Source organism: Phodopus roborovskii, unplaced genomic scaffold (genome assembly GCF_943737965.1).
Source record: "Phodopus roborovskii unplaced genomic scaffold, PHOROB, whole genome shotgun sequence".
In the NCBI taxonomy this organism is placed as follows: Eukaryota; Metazoa; Chordata; class Mammalia; order Rodentia; family Cricetidae; genus Phodopus; species Phodopus roborovskii.
This window is the reverse complement of record NW_026126433.1, coordinates 38943130-38961899: the sequence shown is the minus strand read 5'-3', so window position 1 is coordinate 38961899 and position 18770 is coordinate 38943130. Positions and strand designations below refer to the sequence as shown.

At 41.2% G+C, this 18770-nt stretch overlaps 1 protein-coding gene across 5 annotated transcripts in view; it reads left to right on the top strand.

Moving 5' to 3' along the window:
• Nucleotides 1-18770, top strand: part of Pbx1 (PBX homeobox 1) — a 298829-nt gene that overhangs the window by 224733 nt on the left and 55326 nt on the right. For 3 of the 5 annotated variants that reach the window (XM_051186201.1, XM_051186200.1, XM_051186202.1), the window contains 4 exons: nucleotides 3513-3648; nucleotides 8655-8814; nucleotides 15031-15143; nucleotides 16466-16555. In XM_051186201.1, coding sequence (XP_051042158.1) covers nucleotides 3513-3648; nucleotides 8655-8814; nucleotides 15031-15143; nucleotides 16466-16555 — 499 coding nt within the window. The remainder of the gene's footprint in view (nucleotides 1-3512; nucleotides 3649-8654; nucleotides 8815-15030; nucleotides 15144-16465; nucleotides 16556-18770) is intronic. The other 2 variants (XM_051186204.1, XM_051186203.1) reach the window with 1 other exon arrangement.

Genomic DNA, 18770 nt, shown 5'->3' with positions numbered 1-18770 from the left:
GGTAGAAAACCTACCTGCAAGCCACAGGGCCTTTGGCTAATGAGGACATGTATGATGTTGCTGGACAGAATGATGTAACAGTGTATATAGAGTTGGGGAAAATGAGAACCAAAGAGTAGGATAGATACACTGAAGACCTTAGCTGTACCAGGGAAATTTTGAATCCCTCCATTTAAGGAGCAGGGTTGTTTCGGGAAGGGTTGTGAGAAAGTCTTGTACAAACTCTTTAACTCCACTGGATTCAACCTCTGGCTACAGTGTAAATGGCCTATGTGATCATGGACAAGTGGTATATCATCCCCAAAACTCAGTTTTTGTATTTATAAAATGGGGAAGATTCTGTACATGAGAATGTGTAAGGTTAATATGAACAATAAATATAGTATCTGGCGCATAATGCACATTCTGTAATTACAGTATAGTGCTCATAGGAATCCCCAGGCCACCCGTTATGTATATTTGTATTTAACAAATAAAAATATTATCTTCTTTGTTTCATGACTAAATATAACTTATATAACAATATATTTATAGATAACTTCAGTATATATTACCCATTTTATATCTTTTTGGTATCAGAAGAGAGTGTTGGTTTAGGAAGGTTGCTATAGGGATCCTGCTGAGGAAATGCTAACCTGGAAGTCTAATGTGAGCCACTGCTGGCCTCTCTGGCCCAGCACAACCAAAGGAGGGAATATGGTCCTCAGGGATTTGTTCTTGTTTGAAGATAAAATGGCTATCTTATAGAGCAGAAACAATCAGTGGGTTTCGTGGTCCTCCAGCGTTTCTGCACTCTCCTAAACTCTCCTCTCTTTAATGATGGTTGTATGAGCCTGGTGTTTGGCAACATCCATCTAAAGGTACATGTATACTTTATGGCCATTTGGCTCTGAATTAAAATATAAAATCAGGATGTGAACTTTTTTCTTTTTAATGTTCTTTAGCTCTACTAGCCACATATCAGGTGCATGGTGTCCTCAGGTCACTATGGCTACTTTATTGGATAACACAAACATAGAACATTCCGTCATCACAAAAACACCACTTGACATTGTTAGTCGGCAGTGCTGTGATACATACTGGCTCATCTAAACCATTCAAAAATAGCAGTGGCATCAGGAGTGGAACAAAGGGATAGATGTGAAAGATCAGCACTCTCCAGACCGGTTGTGGGACCATGACCAGATAGATGAGGGTACGCGTGCACAAAGAGGGAATCCGTGCTTCTCATTATCATGGTTCTTGTAGAAAAAAAAAAATTTCCCATGGGCCACAACCAGACTGCCATCTGTCTTAAAAATACTGTAACAGTCAATGAGCATCCACATTTTATTACATTAAAAGCCAAGATCCTGGTGGAGAGAGATGGCCCAACAATTAAAAAATACTTATCTGTAACCATCCGTAACAGAAGCTCTAATATCCTCTTCTGGCAGTACGTATACATGGTGCATAGACATATGCAGGCAAAATTGCCTATACACTATAACACTATACATCTCCATCTCTCTCCCTTCCTCCCTCTCTCTCTTCCTCTCCCCCCCACCACACCCCTCAGTGATCACTGCTTCTGATTGGTTAGAGATCTCCAATATCAACCCACCAGTCAGTACCACTAAAGCAAGGAAAGCAGTTGTCTGGACTCTCAACATTACCTTCAGACACAAGTTATTTTCACAACCTTTCCTAAAGCTCTGAAGAAATCTGATCATGGAATTTCAGAGACCGATTAAGACAGCTACTGAGAGAAGTGATAAGAGAGTCCACCTGAGTAGAAGAGACCACCTAGGGATAATCACACATTATGATGACACCCGAGAGCCAGCAACAGCTGTCTGCATTGCCCCTACACCAGGAGCTCATTCCAGAGAGTTTTCCTTTGAGCTCAGTTGGAAGACTCCCAAAAAATACATTGTAATGCTAATTGCAAATAATGGGCTGAAGACCTGGGGTTCTCCCAGCCACAGAAGCAGCCCAGGTCCAGTTCACCAGGCCTAAAACGACTATCTGTAAGAAAAAAATAGCCAGAAGTTCTTTAAAGGCAAACCCAGAGAGGGCACATTAACCGCTGGGCCACCTTCCTCGAATTTCCTTTACGCAAGGACTTTCCACACATGCCTCTTTTGTCTTCGGGCTTCTAAATCCAATCTGTCCAATTTCTGATGCTGGATGACCCAGAAACTCAGCATGATTTGGGAGAGTGACTTGAGCTTGGCATAATCTGGACAGATGTGGTTAGTACCTGTAGGCAGATGGTGTTCATCCGGCAAAATCAGGTACTTTATTGTGTTAATTAATCCAAGAGGGACACTGAAAAATACAATATTAGCTGAATTTCCAGTCTATCAAGGCCACCAGTGCTTTCTGTTGGCTAAATTTGGAAAGTCTATGTCCTGGCTTAACCAAAGATGTTCTGGAATTCTTTTCCTTGAGAACTAGCTTTGAAAAAGGCAAGGCAGGTAAATGTGCTAATAGAGGGAATTTAAAGATTAAGGCCTTACCCACTTCAAAGAGGGGCGACCAGGCCTACAAAGAGCCCAGAGTCTTCTAAGAGACTATCCAGCTATCCACAGGCCTTAGTGGTAAGACAGCAATAAAGTGATTCTCTCTTGAAATTTGTTCAATTAGCACTCTCCCCCCCCCAACCCCCTTTGAGGCAGAAAAGTGCTTTTATGAAAAGAAAAATGGTCTTCTTCCTTTTGGCAACCTGTGTATGAAGGGGAATTCTGTGAGGTTTTGTTTTACCATTTAGCAGTTGTTCCTGCTGAAGAAATGCCATCTCTCTCTGGTTGAGGGAGGTCAAACAGTCAGAGGGTTAATCTCAGTCAGTTTCTTGCCCTCTTCCCCAGATGGCTTTTTAAACTATTGGATGCATTTGCATGGGGATAGAAATGAGAGAAAATGATAACTTATTTTTAACTCGGGGCTACAGATCCTCTGTGTTGCTGCCAGGAGGCAGTGTGTATAGAAGAAAGAGACTGGGTTGGATGCCAGGCAGACCTGAACTATCTCTGTAGCATACCTGCTGAGTGACTTAGAACACCATACTTCCTCTTTGAATAAGAATAATCCCATCTACCTCACAAGTGGGGTAGACAGCTTGAGTTCATTCACATGAAGGAAAGGCTTGGTGTGCAACACTGAGTCTGGAGTTTTTCGGTGTCATATGTTTCACCGAGTATGCTCTTTGTATGGTCCTTGTGTGCTGCCTAGGAGCTCTTTACATTCAGTTGAAGAAGCCAATCCTTAGGGAGATCCCCCACAGTCACCCAGGTGATATCTAGCTGGTCTAGGATTCAAACCCAAGGTGGCTGAATGTACAGATAGGCTTGGTTCTCTTCTTTGGTGCATATGAAACAGAGAAGCGTCATGCTTAGTGATTCGGGCATCCAGCCCCTTTTGCAAATTTCCTTAAACTTACCCTTAGCCCAAAAATGTATCTTCCAGAAGTAGATCTTGTTCTGTTTATCTAACACAGCCTTTCTTACCCCTCCCCCTTTCTCCTTATGAAGGCGGAAGAGACGGAATTTCAACAAGCAAGCCACAGAAATCCTGAATGAATATTTCTATTCCCATCTCAGCAACCCTTACCCCAGTGAGGAAGCCAAAGAGGAATTAGCCAAGAAGTGTGGCATCACAGTCTCCCAGGTGAGGAACTCGTGGAAGAGCCAGCTTGTAGCCTGGCCTGATGGAGCCTCATGCTGGGGTCTTGGAGGTTTTTTTATTGGACATTCAGGTTTTGTACATTCCACCAGTGAAACCCTTAAAGGGAAAAGGTAAGCTCTTAATGTTTGTGAGACAGTTTCCAAGTGAGTCAACAGGTCCAAAGGAAATCAACAAAGGAAGAGAAAAATTAGAAAGCAGTGCAAGAAGAGGGATGGGCTCCCTCTGGATGGATGTCTTAGTGTTTCTGTTGCCGTGAAGAGCAACCATGAGCACAGCAGTTCTCATAAAGGAAAACATTTAATTGGGTAGCTTACAATTTCAGAGGTTTAGTCCTTTGCCATCATAGTGGGAAGCATAGTGGCATGTAGGCAGACATAATGCTAGAGAGGTAACTGAGAGTTCCACATCTTGATCCTCAAGCAACAGGAAGTGAACTGTCTACCACACTAAATGTAGACTGAGCAAGGAAAACTCAAAGCCCATCCCCACAGTAACACAAGTCCCTCTACAAGGCCACACCCACTCTAACAAAGCCACACCTCCTAATAGTACCACTCCCTTTAAGGGCCATTTTTTTTTTTCAAACCACCACAATGAATAACATTTATTACACAATGGCTGAATCTTCCATGCTGTTTCTTCCAACATAGGCAATGCCTTAGCATTTTACTCCCAACCCAGGAACTTTTATAAGAGTCAATGAACCAAACTGTTTGAATGAAAGGATTGTAAATGCTTTCTCTTGACGTTCTACCAACTGATTGGGAGAAGGAATTTAGCATGCCACTCTTATTACATTGGAATGGTTTCACAAAATGTCACTGAGTGCCCATTTCCTCCAACATATATGAACTGTAACTGGTGCCTACTGACTTGGAAAGATACGTGATGCTAAAATTATATAGATGTGGGATCTCTAACATTAACGTGAAAAGCAAAGCAAGTGGTATTATTATTGAACCTTTGCCTCAGAATAAAAAAGCATGAGAAAAAATAATATGTTCCTATAGACTTAAAAAGTAGACTTCCTTACAGTAGTGACTGTCCTTGGGAGGATCCACTTAGATAACACAGACTGCATATAGACTTTTTAACCCAGCCCTTTGGTGAGGCTTCTGTGACCTAGCTGATGGTCGTTTTCAAAATTAACAGTTAAGCAAAGTAGGACCCAAATATTCAAACTCAAGTAGCCTAGCCTAGTGTTTTTCTAGGAATTTAGACATTTTTGTCTAAAGTTTTATCTCTTGTGAATAGTGAGGGGCAGATGGGAGATGATGCTCTTTGCTACTAGTGAAGTATATGAGGAATGGTTTTAAGGCATGAACCACACCACTAAGTCACAGATCAGTAGGTTTTAGTCCTCTACTTCCAAGGCAGAGTTAAACCACTCCTTGGATTCCAGATTTCAAGTTTATTTAGAAAGGAGGAAGAATACTCCAGAGCCAAGCAAGATCACAGCTAATGGTGCTGGCCTGCTCTAGCAACCTCTACCTTCTTTAGCATGGAAACTCAAGTGGTGAATACTTTGTTCACCAAAAGAAGTATTTATATGCTATGTCTCCTTTCTCTTTCTCCCACCTAACCTAAGGCCATGCCTGTCTCTCTCTGTCTCTCTCGTACACACACACACACACACACACACACACACACACACACACATCATCATCATCATCATCATCATCACTACTACTACCACTACCTCAATAACAATAGTTAGTCTAATCTGCTCAACATTTCCAGGCAAATCCTGGTGGGAAACAAGTTACCTTTTGTAGAATAATAGGATAGGAGCTCGTTTTTTGTCAAAGGTGTGGGGTTCTTGGGGATTTGCTCTTACTTTTGAAGAGTATTTGTGACACCACTTACCTATTGTGTCTTGTTGGAACATACATATTAAAGTTGTGTCAGTTCCCCAGATCTAGTGAAGTATTAAGTTTCTTTATGAGGTGGATGCTCAATAACCACCCTTTTTAGTATTAGACTCATGGGATCCATCTTCCCATCTTGGTTTCTTGGTACTAATATCCTAAGACTTCCTCTCTTCCCCTGAGCCAGCCTCGCTCCATCTTTTGAAGTCTACTCTTTTGGTACTAATATCCTAAAACTTCCTCTCTTCCCCTGAGCCAGCCTCATTCCATCTTTTGAAGTCTACTCACTTCTGTTCTTAGTTTCATCAGTACATGCTCCAGTCAGTGGACCTTTATCATCCATTTTTAGTCACTTCTTTTGTCTTGTACTAAAAAGCTATTGGTTTCTCTCATGACCCCAATAAAAAGAGGCTCACATACCTAATTCCATGGGAAATGCCTCTAATGACTATCTTTTTCCTAGGGTCCCCAAAAGGCCCTCCTTCCACATGAGTACTATTCAGAGTGTGGTGTTGGTTTTTGTTTTTTATTGTTTTGTTTTGTTTTCTCTCCGAATGCCTATCATCCAGTTCCCAAATAAATACATGGAGACTTATTCTTACATGAATGTCCAGACTTAGCTTTGCTTTTCTTAAATTATCCATATACCTTTTGCTTCTGGGCTTTTACCTTTCTTTATTCTGTATACCTTTCTTTACTTCTTACTCTGTGCCTAGCTTTGTAGGGTGGCTGGCCCCTGGTGTCCTTCTCTCCTTCTCCTTTTCTAGCTTCTCTCTCTTCTTATTCTTTTAATTATTTTCTCTTCCTGGCAGCCCCACCTATCCCTCTCCTGCCTAGCTATTGGCAGTTCAGCTCTTTATTAGACCAATCAGGTGTTTAGAAAGGCAAAATAACACAGCTTTACGTATTTAAACAAAAGCAACCTAAGAGAATGCAACACATCTTTGCATCATTAAACAAATATTCTGCATCATAAACAAATGTAAGTTATCTTCAACTAACATTCCACAACAGTGTGATCCTCAAGCAGAAACAGCAGGAGCAACAACAACACATCACCTGTGAGCTGAAAGAAGCTCACAGTGTTATACCTGCCCTAGATCCAAATCTTCACGAATAGTTCCCAGAATCTGTTTTCACAAGCCATCTGTGAATACTTAAGTCTGGAAAGCACCATTCCACACACTTCTTGCTACAAATGTAACTCCATTTGAATAGCCAGATGGGGCTTTTGTCCCGGAACACTAAACTCATGTATCTCACTTCCCACTGGATTTTGTCATGGCTCTGCCCATAGGCTCTTGAAACATAACATGCTTGAGATGTAAATCAAACATTCCCCACAAAGCCTATTATTCTTTCTGCTTTGCCTGACTCATGCTACCACATCCATATGTATCCCTAGTGCTTGCTTGACACATTAGGCCTTTAGTCTATGACAGTTGAGTATTAATTAATGAAACACCGACTCTCCATATTATCTGAGATAGATGATACCACTATGTAGACACTGTGGGAAATGCCTGAGCCTACCAACATCTTCCCAATCCCATCTCTTCTCATGTAAATAGGAAATCTTTCCCACAACACATCCTTCACACACTTCTTTGTTTCTTGTTTGTCCACAAATAACCAGTCCTGGACCCGGGTCATTTCCTTTCTTCCTAGAAGGTCATCTTAAACTACCTCCATCTTTCCCTCTTTTTTCCAGTTGGTTCTGTGAAAATGTCTCTACCTTTTCCTTCCTTCCCTGTTGCACACAGAAATCAATAAACAATGATAATCATGATTGATTCATATGAACAATGAAATTCAGATTAGGAGAAATTTTAATTTCCAAGTTCAATTCCATGTGCCATGGTCCTGAATTGTTCTCAGAAGCATCCTTCCTCCTCCAGTTTAGCTCTGCTTTTCTTCATTTGCAACAAATAAAGTGGCTTATTATTGAAATTTTTCTCTCTTGTTTACTAATATTGTACTGGAATATCTTGATTTTTGTAATAAAGACTTGGCATTTCTGATATAGTATAAGCCACACAGGCCTTTGACTATTAGCTAGCCTAATAAGATATGTTAACTTTGTAAATGCATTAAAAAATAAGTGTAGTTTTACCTTACAATTTCTTTATCTGCCCTTCATTGTTGCTGGGAGATTGAGTGTGAATTATCTATGAGGTATATTTGTTACATGTGTGATCAATTTGCTCATCCTCATCATAATCTATTTTGTAGTTAAATAAAATTCACAATACTTTAACCCAAATTCACAATGAAATATGGGTTGTTATTAGGTATTCCTCTCCAAGGCAGAAATTGTGGGTGAACGTCAATATGTGCCCCAGCTCCTTTGTGGTAGAAGTTTTTGTATAAATGGGGAAGAAGTACCAACTTGAGCCAAGACAGCTGCTGTGAGCTACAGGAAGGAAATAAATGAATAAACGAAAGTAAATTAGGTTTATTGTGTTCATTGGCTTTAACAATTAAAAGCAGGAATTCAAAGTAATAATTAGTTGTATGCATCAGTTTTTTCCCCCATACATAAGACCAAGCTTTGTACAAGACAGTGGGTGAAACTATGCTGATAAAGTCTATAGCACAATACAGCTAAAAATCAAAGTTCATATTAAGGTCATTTAACTTCTAAACATTCCAAATTAATGTATGTATGGAAGCATCCATAAGTTGGTATAGATTTATGTGAGTATTTTAAAGGTCTGTGTTTAAAGGTCTGATTGTGCAATGTCAGCTTTAGCTTTGCTTTGAAAAAGAACAAACATTTCTCCTAATATGTTTATTTAAATGTCATAAATTAGGAACTAAGGAAATTGAAAATACTTGTTCTAACTCAAGAGTCCTACTTCAGCAAGCTTCCATAGGAGAGTTGTTGTAATAGTGATCTTGTGGGATTTTAGAGAACCCATATTAGATCATTGGTCTTTTTCAGAATCTTACTTTACGTCAAGGCTTTTAATTAATATTAGAGAAGTCATGAGTAAGGTCAAAGTATTCCAGCCAGGACCACAACCCCACCCCCATCCCTTTCTAGATTCCTCTGTTTCTCTGCAATGTCTTCTGAAGGGTGAAATGCTAATTCTCTCATCATCTCTCCTGCTGCTTTAGGTATCAAACTGGTTTGGAAATAAGCGAATCCGGTACAAGAAGAACATAGGTAAATTTCAAGAGGAAGCCAATATTTATGCTGCCAAAACGGCTGTCACTGCCACCAATGTGTCAGCCCATGGAAGCCAAGCTAACTCGCCCTCCACTCCCAACTCAGCGGGTTAGTTTCTTCTTTGATTTGGGGGATTGTTCTCCATTTGTATGTTTGTTTTTCCTACTTTGAGACTTTGTTTTAATTCTTACCGTTTTTTTTGGTTCATCAGTTCATACATCCAGTTAACATTTGTTGTCAGTGACACTTTTGGGTTCTTCTTGTCATATCCAAATGACAATGCGTTTATAAGATGGGGCTGTCTGCAAGTTTGTGTTGTAATACATCCGTTTATCTTTAAATGGAGTACATTGTTTGGTTTTGATGAGTCCTCTAAACTCACAGATAAAGCTTAATACTTAGAGGTGGTTCCTTTGGGTTCTCATATGATATTTTTATCCTTGTTTGTCTTACTGTCCCCATAGTATAATGTCTGGTTCATCTGCCAGCATACATTCTATGCAGGAATGTTCACTCTTCCAACAAAGATCTCATTAGCCAATTCCAGTCAGCAGAGCCAGGCTACAATATTTTCTTGGTAATGTTTAGAGATACTATTCCCTGTTGTTTTATTTTGTTGATTTTCTTTATGCAAACTATGAGGAAAATCATAAGCTGTTAATTCAGACCTTCCAGACTCCAGGATTATAATCTGAATCATGTACCCTAGTCTAAGTTTTATTTTCACAAGCATGCATTGTACCACTAAAGTCAGACTTTAGGTTAACATAGAAGTACATTTTGGGAAATGCCCTGTGCTGTCACTTCTGTATTTCTGTGATGCAAATAAAAAGTCAGTAATATATGCAGTAAAACCTTCATGTTTGTATGCTGTAGAAAATGTGTTGCTACTTCTAGTGAAGGGGAAAACAAACATTTCCTTGTGAACTATGCTTAGTACCAGAAGTCATCCTTCTCCCTTACAGACAAAATACATTTATTTGGAATGTAGAGTGCCTTCTAAGTCTGATGATACCAGTAATACACTAGCAAATCTAGTTATATCAAATCATAATATGGTTGCAAATCTGGGCTTTCTGCGATTTCTATGCGTATATTGTGACTGCAGCCTCACAGACTAGTTGTTCCCTAAAGAGGGTCTTCCTGCCATATGCTGCCTTTGTAACTGGGTACCAGTAGGACCCCACTCTCTTGTCTTCTGTGAGCTTCTCCTTGCACTAATTCATCATCATCAGGTTCTCCATGTCCCTGGGCTATAACTACCAGAGCCTTCTTTTCTTCAATTGGAATCATGCATGAAGAGAGCCATTGGCCTTGTAAACATGGCTGCCATAAGACATTGTTAAATTTGATCTAGTTTTATGTTTCTTGGACATGCAGGTTGACCTACCCTGAAGAATACATTTGCTTTTGAAAGTTCTGTTGGTTTTGTTGTTTCTGTTGGCTGTTGTTATTCTTCCTCGTCATGGTGTGATTGATAAAAGATCCAGGCTAACGGGTTCAATAACCACAGTTTCCTCCTTCCCTATCGGGTCGATTATTAAAGATTTCATACCAAGCATCACAAGGTGAACTGCACTGCCAGGCAGGCATTCTCACTTATCTCTTAGGAAGAAGTATAATTCTGTCAATATTAGCAAAAATGCACTCAACACTCCTGCAGAGGTTATCATAATGCAAAACAGATATCAAAATGACTTTTTTTCCCTGTCCCCGCTATATCTGTACCACAGATGGCTTAGCATGATTTATGACTAGTCCTTAGAAAGGCCCTGTGGGCTCCCTTCATTACTAAATCCATAACTGTTTTTCTTTCCTAAAGCCCTTAAAAAGAGAAAAGTAAGCATTTTAACCCCCACTCTGTGTTTAAGAATTATGTTGGCTCTCATAGAATGTCAGTCTGATTACAGTTTTCTAAGGAATTTTCTGGTGGCTTAAACTTCATCTGACTATTCTGAGCACAAAGTACATTATTATGGAAAACTTGAGCTAAGCCTTCCAGTTGTGCCTAAGTTGTTGGAAATAATTTGCAGAGGAACCCTTTGAAATGTTCTCTTTCTAATACAGAGACCAAAGAAAACACTATTGTAGATGTGCAATAGCATGGAATTTTAAAAGATAAATGTCTTAACAGGAAAAGTTATAAATGGGCTTCTCTGTATTTTCTACAGCTTTTATTTAACAGCCTAAATCATGGCCTCGATTGGAGGCTAAGTGCTCAAACTTTTACACAGAGTGTTTATTACATTGTATGCTGGCTCTTCGGTAATTTCAAAGGAGAAGTGGTAATGGAAAGAGATTGTAAATAAGAGGTTAATATATGAAAAGGTGTTTTGGTAGATTTTGAAGCCCCAGATTCTGGCACCTGGGACAGTTTTATATTCTCAACGTGGAAATGGAAATTCTCCCAGAAGCTTTGCTTAGTTTACATACACATTTCTACTGCAAGAAAGACAGTACTGCAAATAAATCCTCTTCCCTCCCCAGCTTTTGTGTGGGGAATAGCACTCCAGGGTGGTTAGCAAGACCACACCTACATAACACTGTTTCTTCAGTAAACTTTGCTTCTTTTCCTGTAGCCTCACTTCATGAAAATCAGTTAAAGCTGGGTTCTGTAGGGGGAATTTGCAAGTATAGAGAGACTTTTATCATACTTTATTGTGTCTTCCAGCAGAGGTAGGCAAAGCAGAGGCAGCAATGGGGAAGAATGAAAGGAATCAAGATGGGGGGTTGGGTGGGGACTGAGAGGACCAGTTGACTTAATTGTAAAAACCCTTGCCTATAACTCAAATGGGAAAACCCCAAATGATGAGCTCTCAATTTCCCATGTTTCAAAAGATTATGAAAGTATGAATTGAAGACTCAGAAAAAGGCAGACACTTTCTTGGAAACAAGAATGGGACATGATTAAGTTTACATCTAGTAAGAACTGTCCTCTGTACTGCCAAGTGACATGCAAGTCTGGCTGAGTCAGGCTGGTCACCTCAACCATGGGAAACATGGTTTTTTGTTTGCTTGTTTTTTAGACTGTAGAAATTAAAGTGGCATTTGCTAGGTGGCATATATTCTCTTTGAATAAAGAGAAGCCATGAGCTCATACTTTCAGGCATTTTCAGTTTCTTAAGACACACACTGTATCTTTGTTGTGGGTCATTGATTCTCAATTAGGGGTCAGTATGTACCCCAAGAGACATTCTGTAGTATCTGGAGGTTTTCATTGTCATCATCTTATAGGGTATTACTGATATGAATAGATAGAGATGAAGGGCCACTTAACCATCCCACAAGGCATAACATATTCCTCACAGCAAAGAATTTTCTAGCCTAAAGTGTCAGTAGTGCCAAGACTGGGAAATAGTGCTCTAGGTTTAGGTTTTATTTTATTTTATTTATAAATTAGTTGAGTTTTATTGCATATTTGGATTTTGTTTGTTTGTTTTGTTTTTCCAAACAAGGTTTAGATTCCTAAAGATTATTTGAAGTGAAAATACTATCTTCAAGAACTTGCCTGATGAAAATGGATGTTATCACATTTCCATGTCATAGCGTTTGCCCAAGCAAATGAGTTAGAATCCTGGATGATTCTTTATTTCTCCTCTAATTACATGCATATATCACTCTGTACACACCCCAAGTATCTGTGTGTGTACCCTTGCCTTAATTCCTAAGCCAAATTCAGAACCTTCTAATGGCCAACCACATCTTGAATGACTTCTAGTTGCTGCTCATTAGTCCACAGTACCCTGCAGATAAAGTGACTGGGTGGTCTCAGCAAACTTGGTAATATACAGCTGCTTTTTAGGAATTCCACAGCACTTCTAAGAAAATCCCTTCACTCTCTGTCTGGGAAGCATGTACTTCTCCGTCCAATGATCAGTTTTTTCCAACCTTCAATGCTGGGTGAAGAGCACACTCCTCACCTATACATATACCTTGATGCTTGTGTAGACTTCCCTGTTAAATTAGATATATCTGTTCTTCTCCATCCAGTTCATCTCAGCCTCTATATTCTCAGCAGAGAGTCAGAAGCCATGATCGGACCATACATGGGTGTACAAAGACCATGAAATGCTGAAACAGCACAGGGAAGAGCACGAGGAACTATTTCTGCAATTACTGCTCTGATACAAATGCATTTGTACAAGAAGTACATTTGTATGCGCATATTTATTCCTGTGTATATTACACAGCCAGACATATTTACAATTTATCCATGCACATATATTTTTTAAATCATCTGTGTCAATTGCAGTGTATATCTTGTAAATGGCACACTTCATGTCGGCATGCTTCTATGGATGCAATGCCCCTTGGTATCAATGTAGTCCTATGGAGATTTCTCCCATGACATACTTTGTGTAGTGGTTACCAGTAAACCTTTAGCCAGGCAGACAGCATGTGTGATTATTACATGGTATCTGAGAGTGGGAGAAAAATAAAATACCTGGGCTTCAGACTCAGCACTCTGGAGCTAAGGAGCATGATGACATGAATATGACTGTTGTGTAGGTTCTTGGTTCCGATGAACACTGAACAAGACTCTTATATTACAATGGCTTTATTACTTAAGCTATGTCTCTGTGGTTACAAACTTTATCTGAGGGAGCTCTAGCTCATATATTGAAGCCTTGGTATGCTATACAAGCACAAGAGTGGGATCTAGAATACATGTTTTTACATAGTGGAGGAGAATGATTTCAAATATAGTGTGTCATACTAATGGAAGGAAGTTATAGGCCAAATCTTTATCCTACTGGCATTAATCTCACATGGTGAGATCTTATTCCTGTTTTGCTAAGATCCAATGTTTCTAATTCCTTTTAGATAAGCTATATAGAGAAATATGTGCCAGATTAGACACAGTTCTTTTGTTTATATTTAAGTCCTCTCTCAACCATGAAGATAGCGTTCCCTTTGCTTGAAAAAACAAAGATGAGAAGAGGACTAGAGGCAGCATCAGTTTATGTAGAAATACAGTTACATAGCTTCTTGTATGAAGATGCACACTCCCCAGAACTAAGGAAAATCGAGATAGTTCTTAATTGTTGGCTGTTCCCAGGATTATAAACACCTAGTTCCTCTAAATAGTTCTTGCTGCTGACATGTGATGACACAGTAGACAGTCATAGTCATATATCACGTGCTGTGTCAGAGAGAACACACACCTATTACATGGCTGTTTTCTGGGGGTGGGGGAAGAAAGGCCTTCTCCTCTGCTTAGCTGTGGATAGACAGCTCTCTGGCAGAGCTCAGATCCCTGTCTTGGAAGAAGAGAAAGGATGCATCAGATGGGAGGGAGGCATGACTCCTTGCTGGGTGACATTGGCAGTGGCTGTCAGAAGACTCTCAGGGCAAGAACACAGGGTTAGAAGTCACAGAGTGCAACTGACCTGGGTCCCTGAGGTCTCTCCTTTGCCAGGCTAATGCCATGTGTTTAACCAAACCTTGCACGTTGCGCTTCCTTTCCTATGCGCTAAACTGCACGATGACTTCAGAGCTCTAATTAGCTTCATAAAGCCCTGGTGTTCAGGGTGAGCTTGGGCTAGGTTCATTCCATAGGAGCCTGTGGGTGGATCTAAGGCCAACTCGATGGAACTTCCATCTCTGGGAGGTGGGAGCCCATGCTAACCTCTCCTTCTGGAGGCTCACTTTAAAAATTACTAGAAGCATTTCATGCATGCTTGAAAATCATGGTGTTCTGCTTCATCTTTCTATATTCTGGCAACTGATGGGAAGAATAGGCCATTCACACATGATCTTGCAATCTCTGGGGTTTTCTGGGCTGTTCCCATATTACAAAGAAGTCTACCTCATTCCCAGAAATTGAGTGTCAAATGACCCCAGAAGATGTTGCCTCTATGCACATTGCTTCTGTGCACTGCCCTCATGTGAGTAGATGGGGTCAGAAAAGCATATTTCAAATCCATAAAAGGTGTCCTGATGTTCCATTATGGTGGCAGAAATATCACAGGCCAACCCATATTATTGGCCATAGTCACCATCTTATTGGCCTCCTGGCCAACCCTAGAACATGAGAGGCATGAAAGAGAAATCTTACATATACTACCTTAGAAGAATTCAGCTTTCCTCTCTCAGCTTCAAGTTGCTAGCAGAAATCAGTCTTAGTGACAACATGTAACAGCAGCAGTATGCACCCTCTTGCTTGCTCTGTTCTTCATGCTACTAACCAGGCTCTGTGGATGTTGTTTTTGTCTCAAATTTGATTTGGGGGGTTGCTTTGCATGTCATCTCCTCTTGGCTGTTGGTTGCGGGGTTGAGCCTTTTCCTTTCTGTGATTCAGGTGCCTCACTCTTTCCTTTCCAGGTTCTTCCAGTTCTTTTAACATGTCAAACTCTGGAGATTTGTTCATGAGCGTGCAGTCACTCAATGGGGATTCTTACCAAGGGGCCCAGGTTGGAGCCAACGTGCAATCACAGGTAGGGACCAATATGCCGCCAGGTGAATTCAGTAGAGTCCAAGAGCCTTCAGTTGTGTCAGCTTCCTGCTCCTGTCGAGACAGAGAGAAGGAAAAAGGAAGGAAGGGAGAGGCAGATACACAGCAGCCAAACCAAATAAAAATAAGACAAAGCAGAAAATACAACCATTCTGGTAGGGGATCGTGTCCATGTTTTGTGAGTATGTTTGGCTGTGGCTTGTCAGTCACGCTAGGAAGGCAGGGAAGGAAGATGTACAGAGTGAGGTGAAGAAGGCCTGTGAGGCAGGTGGAAGTGGCATCTTCATTATTCTTCAATGGAAAAGGAATTTCAGCTGTTACCTCTTCCGAATCTCCCTCTCATCTATTGGTTTCCGATCTTCAGGATTTGCTAACATAAAGAAGCCTTCAGTGTGTCTCCTGTTTGCATTTTAACTTTAAAATTACCAAGCCAGCTTGATGAAACACATATGCTTAGTTACCCTTGAGGTCAATGGACTTGAGTTTCTGAAGATAAGGCCACATTGGGAACCAAAAATCGGTCATGTGTAAAACCTCAGTACTTCTTAGTAAAACCCTCCGCCTTCAAGACAGATATCTCAGGAAGCCATCCTGCTATCTCAGCATGAAGTGTGATGTGAGAGGTTAAAGTCATATGTTTTGGGTCACAATGACTTAGGAAGATATGAGCTACCCATGTGTCTTATCCAACACATGGAACAGAAAGCCTACATGTCTGGAATAGACAGCTGGATGGTGACTCAGCCTCTTGCTCAGGAAACACTGCTTGGAAACAAATTTGAGGTGATACAAGCAGACTTTGATCATGTGACTAAATGTCATACCATCCTTGCCCCCAAAAAAAAACAAAACAAAAAACCAACTGGGTCTTTATCGCAGTCCCCTCTGTGTCATGGCTGCCCAAGACTAAGCAGAACCTTGGTTCTCCTACGAGTTGCATGGGATAATCTATAGGGAGGAAAAGTGGGAAGGAGGTGTGATGGGGGGAGAGAAGCATCTCTATCCTCTTCACTCTGCACCCCTACCACCACCACGGTCTCTGTTACCTCTCACAGCATTGTGCACTCTGTCTCAGTCTTGGGAACCCAAGTTTTATTTTCCTGTTTTACTGATCTCAGAAGTAACAATGGATTTGGCATGAGGGAGAGTTCCAGCCTCTTCCTCATGGGTTTTCCCCCAGGAAGAGCATCTCTAAAATGATTGCTTTAATGTAGCCTGCCACATCGGTAGTCTGGGAGATGATGATGCACTGCATCTTTCCCTCTCTCTGACTAATTGCCTCTCTGTTGTTGTTCCTCTGTCTAGGTGGATACCCTTCGCCATGTTATCAGCCAGACAGGAGGATACAGTGACGGACTCGCAGCCAGTCAGATGTACAGTCCGCAGGGCATCAGTGTAAGCAAACAAGGCTCCCCGAACCCTTTGTTTCTATTCTATCACTGCCAATTATTTCAAAGCCACAGGGCCCAGAATGCCACTTAGTAGGACTTGTCTTAGCATTCCAGTCACCTAGTTTCTTGTTGCTGTATCGGTCATGCCATCGGCAGCACCCTCCCCATGAAAGAAAGTAGTGATCGGGCAGGCTTCATGCAGGCAGCTGGCGTCTAGGGCTGTCAGACACAATCAGTGTTTGTGTGGCACCTGCGGCTACATGCGGGCAGCTGAGAGGAGCTGCTAAACAGGTGACACCTAGTACAACAGTGGTAGGAAATGTCACCACAGGCTGGGACCAGGGCACCTGGAGAAGAAAACCAGTAGCCCAAATCCATTGTGCCCAGGTCTGTGGCAGTAAAAATAAAACACATCCCCCCCCCCCCCCGCTCCAAATGCGCCCAATAGATGATTTTTAAAAATCAACACCAAGGCCTAGTATGTTGAAGGGACAGGGAGGGGGTGTGACCATCTTCCACTTGTTCTTGGGTGCGCTGGCGGATCCTGACTAGCATGAAAATTCATAGCGACAAGCTATGTCGCACAGAGTGAAATCGATCAGACAGACACAAGGAGAACCGAGTGTAGATTTGGGACAGCAATCCAACTTGATTTCTCAGATCAATCGTCTGCTATCTCAGCAGCGATGACAGCAAGCTGGGACATGAGGGAAGCCTGGAAAAGGAGGCTGTTCTTTAGATCAGGGGTGATTTCCAGGCTTTTAGAGGTCACAGGAGGCTCCAGTGGGGTGACTGACTTGGAATTGCTGAAAGAAAGCAATGCTGTGGTTGGTTGATGGGGGTCATTGTTATTGTTTGCTGCTGTTATGATTAAAGTAAGTGAGGAGTGGAAGGAAGGCAATGTAGTCATGATTTAATAATGTGATCTCAGTCTATCCTAATTGAGACATAATGTCTACAAGGACATGGGGAATGGCCCCTTCAACTCTGCGTTGAGTCTTGTCCTACCCAATTATGGCAGATCTGGAAGGAATCAAGAGAAGAGAAGCTATTTCCTCAGATGAAGAATAATCCTTTTAAAAACGAGGAATTGCGGGGCTGATATGGCTCCATCAGTCAAGTGCCTGCTATGCAAACATGATCACCTAAGTTAGAGCCATAGCACTCATGTAAAGTCATCTGCCAAGACACCCATAAACCCATCACTAGGGAAACAGGGACAGGGAGATCCTTGGAGCTCTTTAGTGAGATAGCCTAGTGAGAGAGACTCGGTCTTAAGAAACAAGTGAAAAGAAATCAATGAAGATACCAGACCTCAACTTTTGACCTCAACATACACTTACAACACATGTACACATACCCAAGTACACCCATGCACACACCCACACAAGCACATACATAAACTACACACATGTAAAGAAGAGGAATTCTTATCCCATAAAAGAGAAAGTGTGGGTGATACATAGAAGCTTTAATACTGCTCTCCCAGAGAGGGATCAGCTTCATCAGGAATGGTCTAAATGGGACAGGATGAGTTTACTGAGTAGACGCATCAGAGAAGTCGATTCCAGGTACCTATGATAACAGGTACACACTGGTCTCCCATTATTAGAGAGCCTCATACATGGCTTGCCTAGCATCTTGGTAAGGATATGGTAAAAGGGAGCCAGTGATTAGGTAGTAATGGCAGGATGGGGAGGGGGTTAGTGACAAATATTATTGCAGTTAAGAATTCTTTTGGGGGTGGACATTTCCATACTGGATTTCTCTATTTAACAAGTTCCTAGCTGTCCTGGAACTTGCTTTGTAGACCAGGCTGGCTTTGAATTTACAGAGATCCACCTCCCTCTACCACCCAAAATATTGGGATTAAAGACCACCAAACTGCCAGACTGTAATAAGCAAGGCTAGATGGGGCCAGAGGAAGAAGATGCCCAGTACTGACCATTTGATATCATCTGGTGGGCTGAAAATTATTTCTGAGATAGTATAGCAAACATGTGCAGATAATTATGTCTGATTACGTGAGCCCTGCATAAAAACTAGGCTGGAAAATGCCACTTGAAAGAGTCACTCATGTGTATTAATTCCCCCCTCCCCCAAATTGTGGTTACTTTATTTCTGAGTCTCTAATACAGGGGAGTGGTGATAAGATACATTGCTTTGGTGTCAGCTTTTAAATGTGCCAGGCTGGTTGTAGCAAGATGTATTTTTAGAGG